Source organism: Crocuta crocuta, unplaced genomic scaffold (genome assembly GCF_008692635.1).
Source record: "Crocuta crocuta isolate KB4526 unplaced genomic scaffold, BGI_CrCroc_1.0 scaffold113, whole genome shotgun sequence".
NCBI classification, from domain to species: domain Eukaryota; kingdom Metazoa; phylum Chordata; class Mammalia; order Carnivora; family Hyaenidae; genus Crocuta; species Crocuta crocuta.
This window is the reverse complement of record NW_027530368.1, coordinates 1,451,906-1,469,430: the sequence shown is the minus strand read 5'-3', so window position 1 is coordinate 1,469,430 and position 17,525 is coordinate 1,451,906. Positions and strand designations below refer to the sequence as shown.

The 17,525-nt window shown below is 43.6% G+C and overlaps 1 protein-coding gene across 1 annotated transcript in view; it reads right to left on the bottom strand.

Annotated features, from left to right (window-relative positions):
* The window catches only part of SLC4A5 (solute carrier family 4 member 5), a 107,258-nt gene that overhangs the window by 61,277 nt on the left and 28,456 nt on the right, over window positions 1-17,525 (bottom strand). The window contains 1 exon segment of the mRNA XM_077766262.1: window positions 12,182-12,373. Within this exon segment, the coding sequence (XP_077622388.1) occupies window positions 12,182-12,373 (192 nt within the window).

The window sequence follows — 17,525 nt, the reverse complement described above, 5'->3', positions numbered from 1 at the left end:
GATGATGATGTGCAATGTTTTGGTTAAGGGCATAACTGTCCACCAACTGTATGGGCTAGACACCCTGGAGTCACCTTCACCTTACTTACCACTTTCTCTTATCTTCACCCTCATAAGGAAAGTTTTCAAAAATATGTCCCTCCTCACCAATCCCTTTGCGCCTGCCCTGGTTCAGTCTCTCATTAATGGTCCCTTGGGCTTCATCAAGTCTTTCCCCTCCTCCAAGCCCTTCTGTCCCCTCAATTTATCATCCTCACTGGCCCTCACTTATTTCTCCATGCTTTCCCAATGGTCAATAATTTCAACTACTTTTTCATCATACTCCCCACTCTTACTCCTTGACTTCCCAGTAAAACCAGGCAGCCAACACCCAAACAAGAATTCATTGGCCCTGTCTTCCTCTCTGCAGGAATGTCCTGGAGGCACAGGGAGAGGCAGTGTGGTACTATGGGATGGTGGAGACAAGGTGCACAGTGGGCTTGTGACCCAGCTAGACACGGGTATATATCTCAGAGTTGCCACTTGCTCATAAGTGAATTCAGTCTGAGTGAGCAGGGTTGTTGGCAGGAACAAGGAGATTCAGGTAAGGAGAATAAGACACATGACATGGGGCCTAGAATGTAGCAGGTACTGATCCCCTTTACTACCAGCCCCAGCACCCAGGCTCATGAGCCCCACCCAATGGTGAAAATGAAAGATTTCCAACCTCAGCAGGTCTCAGAAGTGTAGCCACCTCCCACCCATTCTTGTCAGCACTGTGTTCCATGTCCCTTGATGCCATTCCTAACCTTTGCTCCTCTCTTCAAGCCTCTGATCCATCTCCTACCCACTTCACCAAGGAAACAACGGTCTCTATATGTAAGATCCATCACCTTCTCCCTTCTAGTTCTCCTGTACCCTTGTCACTTTGTAGTCCAGTTTTGAACAAAGGAGTCCTTCCAGTTTAATCTCTGGCCCCACTCATTCCCTTATGCTGGATCATTATTTTATCAACCAACCTTTCCTTACTTTGGTCTTCAACTTCATCTCTCCACTCTTTTTCTCCTAGCCTATAAACAGTTCTTCTTACCCTAGAACACTCTTCCATGACCCTGCCTGCCTTCCAAGCTCTCCTGCTCTCCTTTCCCCCCAACTTCTTGAAGGAATGGTCAACACTTGCTGTCTCCACTTCCTCCTTACCCAGTTACTTTCCAACCTGCTGCAACTCTTTCAGTACCACTACTCTCAAGGACACTGACTAAGGCAGAGACTTCAAACTGGCAGCTCAAAGGCATGTTTAGTTCAGCCCTCGTGGAGTATAAACATTTTTGAAATTGTTACTAACATAAGGAATTGTGAGATTTCACATAACAATCCACATTTCTGACTTTTCTTGAAAATTCAGATGCTCCCACTAGGGACTTATCCAAGGGATACAGGTATGCTGTTTCAAAGCACCCCAATGTTTATAGCAGCACTATCAACAATAGCCAAAATATGGACAGAGCTCAAATATCCATTGATAGACAAATGGATAAAGAAGATGTGGTGTGTGTATAGACACACACACACACACACACACACACACACACACACACACACATTGGGGTACTGCTCGGCAGTCAAAAAGAATGAAATCTTCCCATTCGCAACTATGGGGATGGAACTAGAGGTTATTGTGCTAAGTGAAATTAGAGAAAAACAAATATCATACGACTTCACTCCTATGAGGACTTTAAGATACAAAACAGATGAACATAAGGGAAGGGAAGCAAAAATAATATAAAAACAGGGAGGGGGACAAAACATAAGATTTTTTGTGTAATACAGAGAACAAACAGGGTTGCTGGAGGGGTTGTAGGAGGGGGGGATGGGTTAAATGGGTAAGAGGTATTAAGGAATCTACTCCTGATATCATTGTTGCACTATATGCTAACTAACTTGGATGTAAATTTAAAAATACATAAATTATTTTTAAAATACTAGGGAAAAAAAAGAAAATTCAGATGATCTGATGACTATGCCTACATTACTGCTTGGCAATAATCAACTAGAGCTGAGTGATGGCTGCCTTCTTTAGGTGGGCATACACATTTTTAAAAGTTCTTTTATTTAAGTATTGTTGACACACAATGTTATGGGCATATGTATTTTAGTTTGCCACAGTCCCCACTGCTCCCTAATCTTCCCTGCTAATCTCATTTATGCTATGCACCTGAGTTTACAACTCTGCCCTCAGATTGCTCTTGTTATCTTATTCTCAAACCAGTAAGTTAAAAAACCAATCAAACCAACAGGTCTGTCTTATTTCTCTGGGGCATCAGTGGGGCTGACTGCTCCCTCTGAACTGAAATGCTACTCTTAGCTCTCAAAACACAACACTTTCTTGATATTTTTTCCTATCTCTTCAAGGAATCCTCAGTATCTTTCCCTGGCCCCTCTTGCCTGTCTCACTTAAATCTTCATCTTCCCCAAGATTTCTCCTTGACCTTCTCTCCTCTTTCTGTACTTTTCTTGGGCCATCCTGTGTTCTTTATGATGTCACCCTGTAGATGAGGTCATCCATGTCTCTGGGCCCTGCCTGTATTGAGCATTTCCAACTGTCAACTGGATTATTCCACCTGGGAATTCTGCACCTCAAATCAATCTCAATAGATTCAAAACAGCCCCTTATTCCTGCCATTCTCTGTTTTGAATGATAGCACCTAACCATCCAGCCATTCAGATAAGAAATATCAGACTCACTCCTGAAGCCTCTTTCTGTCTTATCGTTCATGTCCAATCAGACACTAACTTCTCTCCCTTGCTTCCTAAATATTTTTCCCTTGCTCTCCCTTTTTTGCTCCTCATTGCCACCATCTTGGCTCAGGTTCTCTTTATTTCCTGTTGCTATCGCTGCAAGAGCCTCCCGCTGTCACTGCTGCCTCTGGTTGCCTGATCCACCCCTATTCCCTATGTGGCAGACAAGTTTGCCTAAAACATGTCAAACATGTTCATGTGACACACCCCTGGGAGTCATGGTGCTCTTTGAGCAGCACCATAAAATATTTTGCATTTGAGTTAGAAATAATTTTGTTAGCAGAAATTATCAATTTATCTGTATATAGCTCAATCTGCCTTATTTATTTAAATGAATTTTATTTCTGAATAAAATAAAGTATTTTATTACTTTAAACATCATCTTTTCATTGGGTTATGGATTGCTGACCCTTGCTAGCAGACAAAGCTTAAAATTTTATAGAAGAAAAACTAACAATTGAACAAATAACCTTATTTTTTCTTTACATTGGGAGAAGGCTATGACTATTTGATTCTGAGAGGATGGAAGCAAGCGGAGCTCAAGAACAACTTTTAAAATGTAAATTTGATCAGGTTACTCTCCAAGTGAAAAGCCTTCAATGGCTGAGTATTACCTAGAGCTTAGGGTCACTGACCTGGCCCAAAACTTCCCTTGCGATCTAGACCTTACCTGTCTTTTTAAGTTCTATCAGGTTTCTCAGCTAGATGCCCTGGAACCCAGTTACCCTGACCCCAGACCCCAGCCACCCCCCAATCCCAGATACCCTGGACCTAGCCACAGCAGACCACACACCTCACACTCCTCGGATCCTTGTGCCTACTGTTCCCTAAATTTGGAATCCCCTTTCCCTTCAAGGCCAAATAACAAGACAAATAAATGGAACAATCAATGGAGAGATTAGACAGGGCAGAGAGCAGGATGCCTGAACCAGCCCTGTCTTGGGCATTACCTGCTCCCAGGAATAGCTGAGCGCTGAGGTCTCCGGCTGCCGGCACTGCTTCTGGCCCCAGCCTGTCTCTGCTGCTGCCGCCCTGGCCACTGCCTCCAAACGTTCTCTTCCCCACCGGTCACAACAAACTCACTTTGTTTCCAGTTATGCACCAGGGGAGGTGTGGAGACAGAAGAGGGAGAGAAACAGAGATAGAGAAACAGAGAGAGGGAAGGAATGCATAAAAGACTGGGGTGATAGAGAAAGTTATATGTGGGAGAGAAAAGAGATGTAGCACAAGAAAGACTGTAAGAAAGACTATATTGAGGGTGAATGAAAGATACTGTATGAAAGAAGTTGTGCGTGTGTGTGTGTGTGTGTGTGTGTGTGTGAGAGAGAGAGAGAGAGAGAGAGAGAGAGAATGTGAGAGCAGTGTGGGGGGCAGGGGTCCTTAAGTGCACTGGAGAGAGAAGGGCTCAGCGGCGCAGAGGCTGGGGCAAGCAGCCGGGTCTTCACAGCAGTAGGGGCAGGGCGGTGCAGCTGCGGGTCTGTGAGAGCACTGACGGAACAGCCCCTGTCCCCCACTCCCCCATGAGGGCTCCAGAAGAGCCCCGGCACCTCTCCTCAGGCCCCTTTATAAAGGCGAAGGTAGGATTTGCCCTGAGACTCCCCGGGGCCTCCTTAAGAGCCTTGGCTGCAGGTGAGCGGCTGGAGAGTGACTGCCAAGGCAGAGTTCTCTCAGCCACACAGCCCCCCGGGAGGTGGGATGGTTAGGGAGGGTTGCTGTGGGGTCTCGGGTTTCAAACCAACCACGCTTGGTCAGTAATGTTCCATGCAGCTGGTTTTTCTCTGTCCCCAACATTTTTTTTTTTACTATTTTTTAAAGTTTATTTATTTATTTTTCAAAGAGAGAGAATGAGAGAGAGAGAGAGAGAGAAAGCTCATGTGAGAAGGGGAGGAGCAGACAAAAAGAAAGAATCCCAAGCAGAGATGTCAGTGCAAAGCCCGATGCAGGGCTCCATCCCAAGAACTATGGGATCATGACCTGAGTCAAAATAAAGAGTCAGATGCTTAACTAATCGAGCCACCCAGCCACCCCTCTGTCCCCAACTGTACACCCAGACTCCTGATCCTCTCTTTATCTACTTTTAGGACAAAGTATCAAATACCATCACTCAGTGGATGTTTCCTGAAGCCCATGGACAGTGGGAACTGGTCACTTGAGGCTGTGTGGTGAACCCCACTAGGGAATTATTTTGCTCTACTGAGAAACTCCTAATCTCCTGGGTTTGGTTCAACAAGTTCTTACTGAGTACTTAGAATGTGCCAAGGTTGATTAGAGGTCACTGGGCGGCTGCTGCTCCAAGGGGTGCTGAGCCCTGGATTCTCTAAGTCTCAGGGCTAGGAGGGAGCTTAGCTGTTGTGAAATCCAAGCCCTTCACTTCACAGAAGAGAAACTGGAGACCCAGTTTGCACCACAGAAAGGCCCCATCAGGCCGCAAGTTAGGGGAGCCTGGAGGAGAGCAAAGTCCACTGACATCTTCCACCCCACACTGCCCACTGGCCCGGGGCTAGTCCCACTCACATTTTCATACCTGAGGCTCGAGGCTCGAGGGTACCCACTTTAAAGCTGAGGAAACAGCAGCAGAAGGTCAGAGGTGTCTGTTTGGGTGCTGAGCTCCAAGCAAACACCACCATCCAAAAGTTTCTGCCATGCTGGGCTTCTCAGAGGGACAGGACAGTGAGTAGATGGGCCCGTCCCCAGGGTCCCAGGCTCTACAGCTCACATGGCCCTGTGGCTGAGTTGGCCCATCTCCCCTTGAGCGCTACTGGGCAGCTACTTCATGCCACACTGGGTCAGGGGCTGTGGATGAACCCGAAACAACCAAAGAGAGATCGCCAAGGGTGCCAGAAGATTCTCTTTATCCATGTGGTGTTTTAAGAACCCAGACCTGGGTTTAACGCCAGACTCTGCTAATTACTACCAGTAGGATTTTGGCAAAGCATTTAAGCTCTCTGAGCCTTAGTTTCCCCATCTATAAAGTGGGAATAATCAAACCTACCTCACTAGATTGTGATAGCCATTCAGGAAGATAATGTATGTGATGCCGTTGGCACAGTGGCACAGTGCTTGGTATACACCAGTCACCCAATAAATGATACTGCTATCATTGTAGATCTGACACGTTTCTCCCTGGTTCCCAGTCATCAGCCTGGCCGTTTAAACATTCCAAGGGCTCAATCCATTTCAGCCTCTAAATTCTCATGCTGCTCCCATGCTGCCTCCCTACCCGCCACCCTGAGGCCCTTCCACTCTCCCTGTCCCTCCCTCCTGCCCACAGAAGATTTAGCAAACCACACGCTGGGCTCCTGGATCAGGGTGGCTCTAATGCACTGCAGGCCCCACATGCGTGCAGCACATCAGAAGTTAATCCACATAATGAGAAATGCCACAGGTAATAGCTCCTGTGGCTGATAGCACACAGTGAGAGTCACATAGCGACGGCCCACCTGTAGGATGGCCCCAGCAGTTGCTGGGAGAAACATAACCCTGCAGGAACAAGCTTCAGGAAGCACACTAAAAGAAGCACGCAGAACTGTGCTTTTACTGGGTGGGGACCGTCCAGTCATTGGATGAGCAAAGCACAAAATGATCTAGCAGACTACAAACAAGCCAGTCTTCAACTCCTAGTAAAAACTCAGAAGGCAATTAGGACAGTCAGGAAGTCAGGATGAGGACCTGGTCCTGGGGCTGGGGCCTTGGGTGAGCCCTTTCAGAGGTTCTCTCCCTCTGTCTTGAGTTCCACATGGCTCCATCTCTAGATGGCCAACTTTGAGAGGTCAGAGTCTACCTTGCTCACATCAAGCTGCTGGCCCCCAGCACAGGGCTCACACAGCATGGGCACTCAATAAATATTTGCCGGGTGAATGAATTCACTGATTAGCACTCATGAGCGTAACAGCCGGGATTAGGCTTGGCAAGAAAGGAGCCAAGGACAAGGAAATGCTGTTGGAGGTTGAGCTGGGTGGGGATTTTGTGTAGCTCAAGGACACTGAATATTGGGGAGTGGGAGACTGACCTAGCATTCTAGTCATTCTTGTGGGGTGCCTGGGTGGCTCAAGCAGTTGGGTGGCCGACTTCAGCTCAGGTCATGATCTCATAGTTTGTGAGTTTGAACCCTGCTTTGTGCTGACAGCTTGGAGTGTGCTTAAAGTTCTGGGTCTCCCTCTCTCTCTGCCCCTCCCCTACTTGTACTCTGTCTCCCTCTGTCTCTCAAAAATAATATAAAAATAAAATAAAACATTTAATGTCATTCTTACAATTGGGTGAGGTGGGTCTTGAGAGGTAGTATAAAAGCCCCAAGTCCTAATTTTATGAACAGCAAAATTCTTTTTCTAAGAAGCTGTCCCAAAACTCTAAATGTGCTCTCTGAGAAAAGAAGAGGAAGAAAATATACCCCCTTTAGTGATTATAGGGATTCCTCATCGTGGTAGTGTTAGGTATGTCAGCCCAGCCCATACTCCTCCCCAAAAGGATGATCCTCTGGCAGCTGTGTTTGTAAAATGTATGACCTGTGCCCCATGGCTATAGTTAATCAGACCACAAACAGTTCATTGGACATCTGAGCCTGGAAATTTTGAATTGGGTCTCTAAGATAGCTGGGGTCTTTCCTGACGGTCTCTGGAAGAGAAATCATGTAAACTGGAAGACAAGGGCATAGAGAAGCAGGAAAAGGCTACAGAGAGAGGAGAATGGAGCAGACCCACAGGAGAGGCAGGGGCAGGGTCTGTGTCTACTCACTGAACCCAGCTGTTTATTCTGCTTTGGGACCATGAAAAGCACTGGTCTTGTAATAACACCTGTGTGCATGCGTGCACGCACACACACACACATACACACACACACACACACACACTGCCCAAGCTAGCTCAAGTAGGTTTCTGAAACTTATGATCAAATCACCTTCTTAACCATGAGTGTCCCTTAGAGGAAGTTTTGTGATATGGAGAGTTACTTCTTCATACCTTTTTAAAAACTGCAAGTGTAAGAGTTATAAAGAATGTTGTTGGGGCACCTGGATGGTTTAGTAGGTTAAGTGTCTGACTTTGGCTCAGGTCATGATCTCATGGTTTGTGAGTTCCAGCCTCGCATCGGGCTCTGTGCTGACAGCTCAGAGCCTGGAGCCTGCTTTGGATTCTGTTGTTTCCCTTGCTCTCTGCCACTCCCCTGCTCACTCTATGTCTCTCTCTCTCAAAAATAAACAAACATCAAAGAATGTTTGAGTCACTGTAGTAAGAATAGTTAGAATAAGAAAGAATGGGGAATCAGTAAAAGAGGGGAGTAAAGCAATGGCAGAGCAGGCCAAAAGCACAAAAAGAAGGAAACCCAAGGAAAAGAAACCTTGGCCTTGGCCCTGGTCCTGGCCAAGTGAGGACCTGTGTCAGAGGACTGGCAGAGCCTGGCCAGGGCACTGCTGGCTCTCCTACATGCTAGGGGCTGGAACCAAGGCTTGGAAGATCTTGGTGTGTTGGGCAAGGGGGAGATTCAACTAAATCCAAATAAGAGATCCCCCCAGCCTTCCTCAGGAAGGGCATCAACCTCAATATGATATCAAAGAGACTCTGAACATTTGCAGGGGACACCTCGGAAAAAAGAAAGCAATGACACTCATCTCACTGGAGCCTCAGAGGAGGAGATTCCGACGTTTAAGGGGAGCCATTGATTGTACCATATCCATGATTTATAATTTCAGGTGTATGAAATGTCACCTGTAGTCTTCAATTAGCATATGACTTTTATTGTTTTGTTTTGGTGACTATAAATGCAGTAAAGTGAAGAAATTGTTATTTATCAAATTAGATAGTTGCTGCTTCTCCCGTCTAAGCCAACAAGGGTGTGGGGGTCTGATTCACACACGGAATCTTGACATGGCATGCAGAGGACCCTGGGGAAGGAGTAGGGACAGAAGGAAATGTTGAGGCCTCTTTCAGGTTTTCAGGGCTCCTCTAGACTTAGAGGAGATAGGTCTTTGTGGTTCGTTTAACCCATTATGTGGCCTCAGCTGTGCAAAAATGGGCCCTGACCTAAGGAGGGAAAGGAGAGGACTGCACGTATATGTGAGGAGGGGGCTCAGCACTGAAAACAAGAACATATGAGGGGATTCAGGAAGGGACAGGAGTGGGCAGAAGTCCCCCCAGTCTTTGTGATATGAGGCTGGAACTTCACGGAAAAATGAGCAGGGGGAAATTTCCAGTGGCCAGAGGAACACGGATATCTAGTATCTCATTTTAAAAAGTACGTATCTCTGCAACCTTAAACTTGGTTCTGAACCTTCAGCAAAGCCTTCTAGTCATATATATGCCAAACATAACCATCTTAGGGGAAACCAAAGACAATCTGAACTCCATGCCTGAACTGGCCTGGAGGTGAAGGCAGAGAACAAGTATAGAAGGTGAAACATAGTGAGATGACAAGCCCACTACGGAGGGACTCAGAGCCAGACAGTGAGACTTACAGCCCCTGAGAAGGCACAGAAATTTAGACCTTCCCTTGGATGAGGCCAGGGAGACTAGAGTCCACTTCAGCTAATTCTCAAGGAATAGGGTAAATCTGGCTACTGTATAGTTTATGAAAACTTTCCATGTATTAAGACTTTCACTGGTTCACTTGCAAACATGGATGCTCAACCCTAATTTTCTCCTCAAGGTATTAGTGTCAATAACTCAGGATTCTCTTCTAATAGGATTTTTTTGTTTGTTAGCTCTCATGGCTAGGGAGGGAATGCTGTATATGTTGATAATTCCAGGAGATCCAGGTTTTAAGGTGTCAACAGATAAGAAGAGAGAGAAAATATAGGCTTCTTTGGGGAGGGTTTTTTTTTTTTCTTAAGTAATCTCTATGCCACCCATTATGAGGCTTGAACTCACAACCCTAAGATAAAGAATTCCTCTACTGACTGAGCTGGCCAGGTGCCCCAGACTTCCTCTGGGGAATAGATTTGAATTTGCTTTCCTACCTGCTCCTCACCCTGAACGGGACATAAAAGGTCTAGAATGATCCTCTTTTCTCTTTTTCCTTCTTCCTTTCCCCTACCTCTCTCCAAGATGTATCCTTCCAAGACACAAATTTGTGTCTTAGCAAGGAAGCTACCCCATTTTAAAGCTTCAGACTCTAAAAGGACCCCAACTGTCTTTGTACCTATGTTGGAAATAGCTGTCTCAGGAACTGTTCATGGAGAAGATGCTTTAGAGACAAATATGTGCTCTGTCCCAACCCATGCTCCTTCTTCATTAGAAATGAGAATGGAAGACCACAGGATGTATATCCTTGGTCCTAAGGACTTTAAACAATATTATAAGCCTCAAACGCCTGGCTGGAAAACAGCCTTTCTCTCCTTTCCTGCTCATCTTGGGGTGGTTTTGATCTTTTAGTGGTCCCAAAATTGTTTAATATCAGGCAAGTAGAAGAGTTTAATAACTTTTCACACCCCTTCCACCATTAGGATCTCAGAAGCCCTTGGTACCAGTGAGGACAGCCAAACCAAACCAATATCCGCTTGTAGAGGAAAAAGACTTGGACTCCTTGCTCTTAAATTGGGTTAATGTGTATTAATTAAACTAATATATATTAAATGCCTACCATACTCATCTACCCACCACAATAACCTTCCATGTTATATATTTCTTGCATGACTCAGGAGAGGCCCAGAAAAGTTGATTTTCAAAGGGGGACCTTATTCCTATGTGGGGGAGGTGGTGGGGTTACAGGAGAATGCCCCAAAAAGTGAATGTGAGGCATCCAGATCCAACATGGGGACTGGGAGGTCTTTCCCAACAGGCTTGCTCTCCTCTGGGTCTCTGATATTCCTACCTCTGCGCAGGTACAGGTGCACATGCATATGCATATGTGTTTGCGTCTATGTGTGCATATGCATGTTTTAATCAAAGCTCATCTCTTATGCTAGACAGCTCCAAAGGACTTCCACTAACCTATCTCCCACATAGACACATTTAATCTGGAAAAGCCACAGGCCTTAGTAGACTTGGTGCAACGAGAACAGCTGTTCAGGGCAGCGACAAGTTTGGGGTGGCTCAGTTGGCCTTTGGGAGCATGAATGTCAGATGTCAGATCTCTTCCTATAGGGATGCTGAAACCCTGTTACTGGCTCTGACATTCCTTTGAAGGTTTAGATGGTAAACTAACTCTTTTTGCTCCTTGCTCAAGACAGTGGAAATATATGATAGAGAATAGTAAGATATCATATCTTGGCAGATTTTGGATATGCTGGGGTGAAATCATGTTCCTAGAAACAGTAAAGTCTCAAAAGAATAAAATATCACAGCTGCGCTCCAAGGATTCCAGGCTTTCCACTCCTCTTTTAAGACTGATATTTTTCTTTCTCTGAGAAGGAACAAAAGACTGATTTTTAATCAGTCCAGAACTGACTGCCTCAGCAGCAAAGGAAGGCCTCAGGGGATTTATGAGCCTGGGAGACTGCTTCCCAGGGGTCTTCAAGCTACCATGCAGGTGCCTAGACAATTCTGGACTATTCCATCAAACTCAGGTGAGGAAAGGGTGGAGGTAATTCAGTTTACTGAGCACAATGGCTCATGCCAAACAGTCATGTTTGTAGTTAGGTTAGTCATGTCATGGTTGTGTGACCTCCAGGAATTTGGAAATGAGGAAATAATTCTTTTTTTTTTTAATTTATTTTTTTAAAATTTATTTTTTTTAAAATATTTTTTATTTATTTCTAGGAGAGAGAGAGACAGCATGAGCAGGGGAGGGTCAGAGAGAGAGGGAGACACAGACTCTGAAATTGGCTCCAGGCTCTGAGCTGGCAGTCAGCACAGAGCCCGACGTGGGGCTCGAACCCATGAACCGCGAGATCATGACCCAAGCGCAAGTCGGACGCTTAACCGACTAAGCCACCCAGGCGCCCCTAAAATTTATTTTTTTTAAATATTTTATTTATTTCTGAGAGAGAGAGAAAGACACGGCATGAGCAGGGGAGGGTCAGAAAGAGAGGGAGACACAGAATCTGAAGCAGCTCCAGGCTCTGAGCTGTCAGAACAGAGCCCGATGTGGGGCTCGAACCCATGAACTGTGAGATCATGACCTGAGCCGAAGTCAGACGCTTAACCGACTGAGCCACCCAGGCGCCCCGGAAATGAGGAAATAATTCTGATAATTAATCCATAAAACCAATTTGGGATGGATCAGAGCAGAAGTCTCAGAGTCACCAGAGAGAGATGGAGCTCAGCCTGACTAAAGGCGTCTCTGAGCAGGGAGTTTGGTCTGCAGTGGCAGCACGGCAGCGGGTGCCGACAGCCCTGACCCCAGTGAGGCACCATTGAGGCATTCTCCAGAGAATCTCCCTGGCCTGCCCTCCTCTGCCACCCACCCACCTCCCCCAGGGCTGGGCTCACCAGCAGATGGATGGCTCCCCCCAACACACCCCTCAAGAACTCACGGGTCCTGCTGACACGATCCACATTGCCATCCCAGCTGCTTCCCCTGCTCCCCATGCCGGTCAGTTCCTGCTGTGGCTTGTCTGGCTGCAGGCCCCAGCAGACCTTCTGCAGGCCTGAAAGATGTCCTTGCTGATCTCTTTTCCTCTGAGGGTAACTGGGGACCGAAAGCCCAATGTGGATGGAACGGCAGTCTGTGGACATAGCACAAAAGACGAGGGAGGCAAGGGTTACTGAAAATGGACATTTCCCCTTAACATCCTCCAGTTACAAAGAGCTAGGGCCACCAAGGCAAAATGGAGGACATGGGGTTCCTGGACAGGGCCACTGCCCTGAGTCTTGGGTTTGACAGAATTTCATTTGTGAACAACTCAGCAGTTACTGGAAACAAGACCCTTGGTGCTATAGTTAGAACTCTGTTAGAATGAACAGAACTCCTATCACGCTGTTCTTGCTTGTCCAGAATGGCAATAACCACATATGGCTTATGACACATGGCCCAGAAGACAGACCTTCAGTGAGCCATAGATTTAGTCCAAAATGCTGACCCCCTCTTTGGGAAAGCTGTATATATTTCCATTGAGGGCCATTTATTACTAATAACCAAAGACTACGTAAACTACTTATCAGAAAAGTGAGTTATTAAGGATTTCTCAAAGCTGGTTTTGTATAGTAGAATTTTCAAGAACTAGAATTACCAAAAATTTTAATTTGGAATTCCACTAGGAAGACTGTTTGTTGTGTTAAGCCCCCACTAGGTCTGTGCAAATAAAAGCAACTAGAATTCTCTCAACTCTTAGGATGGATATTCTGCTATCAGTTTTCCATCAGTGTTGTCTTGAACTGGTCAACAGTTTTTAAAATAATCAATAGATGTAGTTTTATAGTTATAGAATAATTGAGCAGATAGTACATAGGTACTTAGACTTCCATCCTTCCTCCACCCTATACCCACTCCACAACAGTTTCCCATATTATTTTTTTTTGAGATATAATTGACAATATAACATTGTACTAGTGTAAGGTATAAAACATACTGACTTGATACATGTATATATTACAAAATGACTACCACAATAAGTCTAGTTAACATCCATCATCTCACATAGTTTCACTCTTCTTATGATGAGAACTTTTAGAATCTACTCTTTTGGCGACTTTCAAATATACAATACAGATTGTTAACTATAGTTACCCTACTGTACATTCTATCTCCAGAACCTGTTTATCCTATAGTGGAAGTTTCTACCTTTGACCACTTTCACCCATTTTGTCCACCTGCAAACTCCTGCCTCTGGCAACCACTAATCTGTTCTCTGTTGCCATGAGTTTGGTTCTCACATAGGAATGAGATCATATAGTATTTGTCTTTCTTTGGCATTGCAAAGACTGATGACAAGGAGCTAACCCCCTGTGTGTTCTTCTAGGATTTCTATGGTTTCAGGTCTTATATCAGTCTTTTATCCATTTTGAAGTGTGTGTGTGTGTGTGTGTGTGTGTGTGTGTGTGTGTGTGTGTGTTTGTGTATGTGTGTGGTGTAAGACAGTGATCCAGTTTTATTCTTATGCATATGGCTGTCCAGTTTTCTCATCAGAGAAACTATCCTTTCTCCATTGTATATTCTGGGCTTCTTTGTCATAAATTAATTGAACTTATGAGTGTGTATGTATATCTGAGTTCTCTATTCTTTTCCATTGATCTATGTGTCTGCTTTTATGCCAATACTATACTGTCTTGATTACTATAGCTTTGTAATATCTTTTGTTTTTGTTTTGTTTTGTTTTTTAATATTTTTATTTATTTCTAGGAGAGAGAGAGAGACAGCATGAGCAGGGGAGGGTCAGAGAGAGAGGGAATCACAGACTCTGAAACAGGCTCCAGGCTCTGAGCTGGCAGTCAGCACAGAGCCCGACGCGGGGCACGAACCCACGAACCGCGAGATCATGACCCAAGCGCAAGTCGGACGCTTAACCGACTAAGCCACCCAGGCGCCCCTGTAATATCTTTTGAATCAGGAAGCATGATGCCTCCAGCTTTGTTCTTTTGCAAGGTCACTTTTGGCTATTCAGGGTCTTTCATGGTTCCATACAAATTTTAGAACCATTTATTCTATTTCTGTGTAAAATGCCATTGGAATTTTGATAGTGACTGCATCAAATCTGTAGATTGATTTGGGTAACACAGACACTTTAACAATATTAATTTGTACAATCCATGAGCATAGAGTATCTTTCCATTTATTTGTGTCTTCTTCAATTTCTTTGATCAATGTCTTATAGTTTTCAGTATACAAGTCTTTCACCTTCCTTGTTAAGTTTATTTATTCCTATGTATTTTATTCTTTTTGTTGCAAGTGTAAATAGAATTGCTTTCTTAATTTCTCTGATAGTTCATTATTCATATATAGAAATATATATGTATTTATTTTTGTATATTGGTTTTATATCCTACAACTTTACTGAATTTTTTAGTTTTAACAGCTTTTTGGTGGAATCTTTTGGGTTTTCCATATATAATATCATGTCATCTGCAAACAGAGATAGCTTTACTTCTTTCTTTCTAATTTGAATGCTTTTTATTTCTTTTTCTTGACTAATTGCTCTGGATATTGACTTCCAGTACAATATTGAATAAAAGTGCAAGAGTGGGCATCCTGACCTTGTTCCTGATCTTAGAGGAAAAGCTTTCAGCTTTTCATTGTTGAGTATGATAGCTGTAGGCTTGTCATATATGGACTTTGTTATGTTGGGATACATTCTCTCCATACTCAGTTTGTTGAGATTTTTTATAATGAATGGATGTTGGATTTTGTCAAATATGTTTTCTACATCTATTGAGATAATCTTATGATTTGTATTCATTTTGTTAGTGGGGTATATCACAGTGATTGATTTGCAGATGTTGAACCATTCTTGTACTCCTGAAATAAATCCTACTTGATCATGATATATGATCCTTTAATGTATTTTTGAACTTGGTTTCCCAATATTTTGTTGAGGATTTTTGCACCTATGATCATCAGAGATATTGGCATGTAATTTTCTTTTCTTGTAGTGCATTGGTATTAGGGTAATGCTAGCATCATAAAATGAATTTGAAAGTGTTCCCTTCTCGGAGTGGCTCAGTCAGTTAAGCGTCCAACTTTGGCTGAGGTCATGATCTTGTGGTTCATCAAACCCTGCGTCAGGCTCTGTGTCTCCCTCTCTCTATTCCCCTTCCCAGCTCATGCTCTGTCTCTGTCTCAAAAACAAACATAAAAAAAAAAAAAGTTTTCCCTTCTCTTCTATTTTTTTGGAAAAGTTTGAGAAGGATTAGTATTAATTCTTATCTAAATGTTTGCCAGACAATGAGAAAGAATGAAATCTGGCCATGTGTAGCAACATGGATGGAACTAGAGGGTGTTATGCTGAGCGAAATAAGTCAGGCAGAAAAGGACAAATACCGTATGTTTGCACGTATAGGGGGATTAGGAGGAACTTGAAGGACCAGGGGGGAGAAGAAGGGGAAAAATAGTGGGGGAGAGGGAGGGAGGCAAACCATGAGAGACTCTTGAATGCTGAGAACAAACTGAGGGCAAAGGAGTGTGGGGGGGAGGGGGGTGATGGGCATGGAGGAGGGCACTTGTGGGGATAAGCACTGGGTGTTACATGGAAACCAACCTGACAATAAACTATTTAAAATAAATAAATAAATAAATGCTTGCCAGAATTCACCAGTGAAGCCATCTGTTTCTGAACTTCTGTTTGTTGGGAGGTTTTTGATTACTGATTCAATCTCCTTACTAGTAATTGGTCTATTTAGGTTTTCTGTTTCTTCATTATTCAGTTTTGGTAAGTTGTATCTTTAGGAATTTATCCATTTCTTCCAAGTTGTCCAAATTGTTGACATATAATTATTCATAGTAGTCTCATCTGAGTTTTTGTATCTGTGTTTTCAGTTGTAATGTGTTTTCTTTCATTTATAATTTTATTTACTTGAGTCATCTCTCATTTCACCCCCTTAGTAAGTCTAGCTAAAGATTTGCTTATTTTGTTTATCTTTTCATTTTTTTTAATGTTTTATTTATTGCTTAGAGAGAGAGACAGCATGAGCAGGGGAGGGTCAGAGAGAGAGGGAGACACAGAATCTGAAACAGCCTCCAGGCTCTGAGCTGGCTGTCAGCACAGAGCCCGACGTGGGGCTTGAACCCACAAACGGTGAGATCATGACCTGAGCCGTGACCTAAGTCAGACGCTTAACCGTCTGAGCCACCCAGGAACCCTTTATCTTTTCAAAAAACCATTTCTGGGATGCCTGTTTCAGAATCTGTATCTCCCTCTCTCTCTGACCCTCCCCTGCTCACTCTGTCTCTGTCTCACTCTCTCTCTCAGAAATAAACAAAACATTTAGCAAAAAAAAAAACAAACAGAAACAGTTCTTAGTTTCACTGATCTTTCCTATTGTCTTTTTAGTCTCTCTATTTTACCTTTTTCTGCTTTGATATTGTTATTTTCTCCTCTACTAACTTTGGGCTTAGTTTGTTTTTCTTTTGCTAGTTCCTGAAGGTGTAAAGTTCAGTTGTTTACTTAGGCTCTTTCTTTTTTCTTAATGTAGGCATTTATTGCTATGAATAGATTCCCCTCTTATGAACAGCTTGCGTTAGTGTGGTACATTTGTTAAAATTAATAAACCAATATTGATACATCATGATTACAGTCTATAGTTTATATTAAGGTTCACTCCTAGTGTTACATAGTTTTATGAGTTTTGACAAATGCATAATGATGGGAGTCTACCATTACAGTATCATACCGAATAGTTTCACCATCTTAAAAATTCCCTGCACCTCACCTATTCATCTCTCCCCTCCCTGAATTCTAAAGCTACTTTCCTCTTTTGGGCCTTTACACTTTGTTCTCTTTTCTTTTTTTCTTCCTTCTGAAGAGAAATGAGAATGGGTAGGGTAAATGAGTGGGAAAATCTTTTTCTCTGCTTATGTGAACTGCAGCAAAAATGTTTGAGAGCCACTGATTTAGGACAAGTTTAAGTGTGGAATTCCCTGGTGACAATTTTCCAAAGAGCAGGTTGGCCAAAAAAATTTCATTATAATTACAGTGGTTCCCCCTTATCCACAGGGGATATGTTCTAAGATCCTCAGTGGATGCCTGAAACTGCAGACAGCATTGAACCCTGTATATACACCGTGTTTTTTCCTACACGTACGTACCTATGATAAAGTTTAATTTATAAATTAGACACAGTAAGAAATTAATAATAATAAATTATAAAATAGAATAATTGTAACAATATTTTATAATTAAAGTTATGTGAATACAGTCTCTCTCTCCCCCTCCCCCATGCTCTCAA